Here is a 3,776-nt window from a genome sequence, read left to right on the forward strand (position 1 = left end):
AGGATGTCTTTTCATGCACCTTCGGTACTTCCTTTTTCTTATTTTTTTTTACTCTAACCTTTAAAATTGTACTTGGACGCTGATATAAAATTATTTATTTGGTTTATTTCGCATTTATGTTTCTTATTTATTTTCCGGCCGTCGTGCGAACTACAGTTGAGCACGAATGAGTTAGAAACTTAAAAATAACACACACACACACACAGACACGCATATAAATATATATATATATACACACACACAACGGGCATTGTGGCGGGGGGCCGAAGGCGTGGGTATAACTGAAAAGAAAAGAAAACCCTCGGTGAAAACAGCAACAACGGACGGTTTATTCTTCGACGTTTCGGCCGGAGTCCGGCTTTCGCCAGGAAGAACTTTTACAGATGGACGCGGGTGGTATTTATACAATGCTATAGTCGACTCCAAGTTTTGAAACTTGGACTAGACCGTAGATAGTAATAATGATGATAATATCCCACATGAGCAATGACACGATTACGCTAGATAACACGGACTAAAGAGTTATTTAAAGCTTAACCCCTTCGCTTCCGCCATGATGCGGCCCCTTCCCGCGTGGTATTCCGCGCCCCGTTTTCACTGTACCCGTGCTTTCTGCGGCGCCGAGGAAAAAGTTTAATAACTTACGCACAAAACGTCACAGGAGGATAACTTTTGTTTTATTTCAATCCTGCATCACAGGCAAACGGAATGCACTTAAAAAGACTTTCGAGTGTGAAATAGCTTAAAGCACACGGGCATGTGAAGTGCGACTTCACATTTTTCGCACTCCCAGCGGCTCTCACTTCTTTTGCCCTGGACCTTGCAGACGTGGCACCGCCTAGATGGGTTTGGTTTCGTAGCGTTGGCTGGGATCTGGCGAGGGAAATGCGCCCATTCGCATCCCTCTAGGCTCATCGGCGAGGCACTTACGGATGGCTTTCCCCGTCGCTTGTACCCGGGCAACACCGTCTCCTCCACGATCTGCTCGGCGAGGTCGACTTTCCAGTCCGTGTAGCTAGACCTCTTGCCTGTGGTCTTTCCACAAAGTATATAGCTGTTGTAGACAGCTATATCCATGACGTAGAAGAAGATCTTCTTGTACCCCTTGGCATATCTCCGCATAATGGGAAACGAAGCCAGCTGCTGATCCTCACGGTCGACGCCTCCCATACCTCTGTTGTAATCAAGCACAACCTGGGGTTTGAGGATTGGCTGGTTGTCTTTTCTCTGTTTTCCTGTGTCTGTCAGGTTTGTTGCGTCATGGGAGGTTGAAAGCAAGGTTACGGGCTTCTTGTCCTGCCATGTTACAGCCATCAGTCCACGGGAAAAGAGGCTGCGACAGTCACCCTTTTGAAGCTTGATTTTTTTCAGCTCTTGCGGCATGTTCTTTCGATGCACGCGAACTGTCCCGACAGCGTTAGACCCCGCTTCCTTGATGTGGAGAAAGAGTAGCGGGGACGAGTACCAGTTGTCTGTATAGATGGTGTGACCATTCCCAAGACGGTCTCCCACAAGGTCGATTACAACAGCCTCACTGCATAGCATTCCAGCTGTTGCTGGGGTCCTCTCACTTTTGCCGGTGTAAATAGAAAAGTTCAGGCAGTATCCGCTTGACGACTCGCACAGCTTGTAAAATTTGATTCCAAAGCGCGCGCGCTTTGACGGATTGAACTGAATGTAGGATAGACGACCACGAAACTTCATGAGGCTCTCGTCTACCGCCAGTCCCTCTCCTGGCGAATACGACTCGCCAAACACCTTCAAAACATAGTCCAGGACTGGACGCAGCTTTCGAAGTTTGTCTTCATCAACTGGCAGGCTGTTGTCGCACAGGTGAAGGTATCGTGAGAGCGCCCAAAACCGCTGCCTGGGCATCACGGACGCGAAGAAGGGCGTGCTAATCACGCTTCTCTGAGACCAGTAGGCTTGAATGCTGCTTTTTTTCACTTGGCTCATGAGAATACAAAGGGCAAAGTACGCCTTCATCTCACCTGGAGTTGTGGGAAACCATGAAGGGTCCGGAGAGGAGGCCTGCTTCTCAAGTGCGTAGGCATTCGTGTAACGTGCAAGCATCTGCCAAAAGTCTTCGCCTATCAAAGCATTGAACATTGAGAGGGCTGTAGGACTGTCGCCTACGGCTATCTGAACAGTTCTCTTTACACCTGGTGTTCCGGCGAAAGGGATCTTTGCGACTTTGTCGGCACTGTCGTCGTCCTCCCATTGCCAGGCGTCGAGCCTTGGAGCTTTGGATGGTGGTGGCGCGACGGGCACCGAAGAATCAAGTGGTTCTTCTGAGTCCGAAGCCTCAGCATCGTTGTCACTGTCCGAATCACTGCTTTGGATGTCCATGGTGAATTCCGGGTCGTCGCAGTCGTCATCCTCATCACTTTCAAACACCAGCTCAAGAATTTCCTCGCTGGTGAGACACCTCCTCTTCCGCGACGCCATGTTTTCATACAAAGAAAAAGAACCGCGAACTTCTTCCTTTGCACTTCTAAATATTCATAAAATAATCACGTACGTGGTACCATCTGGTGTCAAAAGTACTAATCAAAACACCTACAGCCTGTAAAGTGTCGCCATCTATCAATATATTTTGGAAACAAACTGTTTTGCGGAGGACGGCGATTCGCCGTCTTATTTCACTTTGGACCTTTCTCCCGCGGACGGCGGATCGCCGTCTTCGGAAGCGAATGGGTTAAAAAGAAGGAAACAGAAGATAGTCCAAAGCTGGAAGGAAAAACAACAAAAACTCGAGTCCAGTCAACCTCTGAGTGACAGCTAACGTTTCGGTCATACAAGTCGTTTGTGGAGTGCCATCACGAAGTTCTCTTCTAGTAAACTATCGACGAAACTTTTAAGTTGTTCCTTTTCATACCCTTTGAGTTAACAGAGAATACGCTTTTTATCTCTGTTTACTACGCGTTTTTAAACAGTCTTTTAGGTTACGCAAAAAAAGAAAAAAAGGCTGGCTACTTTCGCAATCTCTACTAATCTTAACCAAAACAAACTGCATCGGTACTGCACGCCGCGACATCATCTAGCTACACCCCAACGCGGGGAGAGGACAGGCCCGAACGTCGCAGCGTCTACCAATGGTACCCAGCGTTCTCGGTGGTGTTGAATATATCCATCCTCTGCCCTCCCGCCTCCTGCCAGCAAGACGACATAAATCAACCCCCAGAACCGTCTACACACCACATGCCATCAAAAGAAGAACGAAAATTTGGGAGGGTGTTCCTTTAACCGGATTCAATGTTACACAAAGCGAACCGACGTGTTACGCAATACGACCTGCCCTTCATACGAGTGACCGGAAGGAGAAAGAAAGAAATAAAAAATAAAATGGAGGCCGGATAGTGTAGACGTAAGAGCCGACGGCGTCGCTTCGTCGGCTGAGGTTCGCGCAACAGATGCCTACGAGACCGCCTGTTGATCCCGAATGGCCATCGATCTTCTCTCGGCACCTCCTCTCCCTTTGCTTCCTCCTTTCGCCTCCTCCTCTCCTTCCTCGGGGATCGTGTTCTCTTTCCATCGGCGGCGCCTCCTTTCCACCGCGTGTTACCCTCCCCCCATTCATCCCTCCACTCTTTTTTTTTTTGTTCTCTTCCTCTCACAGGCATCGCTCACTCTCTCACTCTCTCTATAAAAAAAAAAAAAGCATGCGGCAAAGTAGAATCTTTTTGCCTTGGGCGGCCGAACCGTCTCGGTTTCGGGGGTTTTGGCCCACCCCTTTCTCATTCGTTTGACGACTCGCCCCGCCCATTCTTTATTAT

General features: G+C 48.6%; 1 protein-coding gene across 1 annotated transcript; it reads right to left on the bottom strand.

Moving 5' to 3' along the window:
• Positions 1-591: 591 nt before the first annotated feature.
• On the bottom strand, positions 592-2,696 carry LOC120844192 (piggyBac transposable element-derived protein 4). The gene has a single exon (XM_040215841.3). It carries the CDS (start codon positions 2,446-2,448, stop codon positions 715-717), a length of 1,734 nt encoding a protein of 577 aa, XP_040071775.2. The 5' UTR covers positions 2,449-2,696; the 3' UTR covers positions 592-714.
• Positions 2,697-3,776: the final 1,080 nt, after the last annotated feature.

Source organism: Ixodes scapularis, unplaced genomic scaffold (genome assembly GCF_016920785.2).
Source record: "Ixodes scapularis isolate PalLabHiFi unplaced genomic scaffold, ASM1692078v2 PGA_scaffold12__126_contigs__length_90152505, whole genome shotgun sequence".
Taxonomy (NCBI): domain Eukaryota; kingdom Metazoa; phylum Arthropoda; class Arachnida; order Ixodida; family Ixodidae; genus Ixodes; species Ixodes scapularis.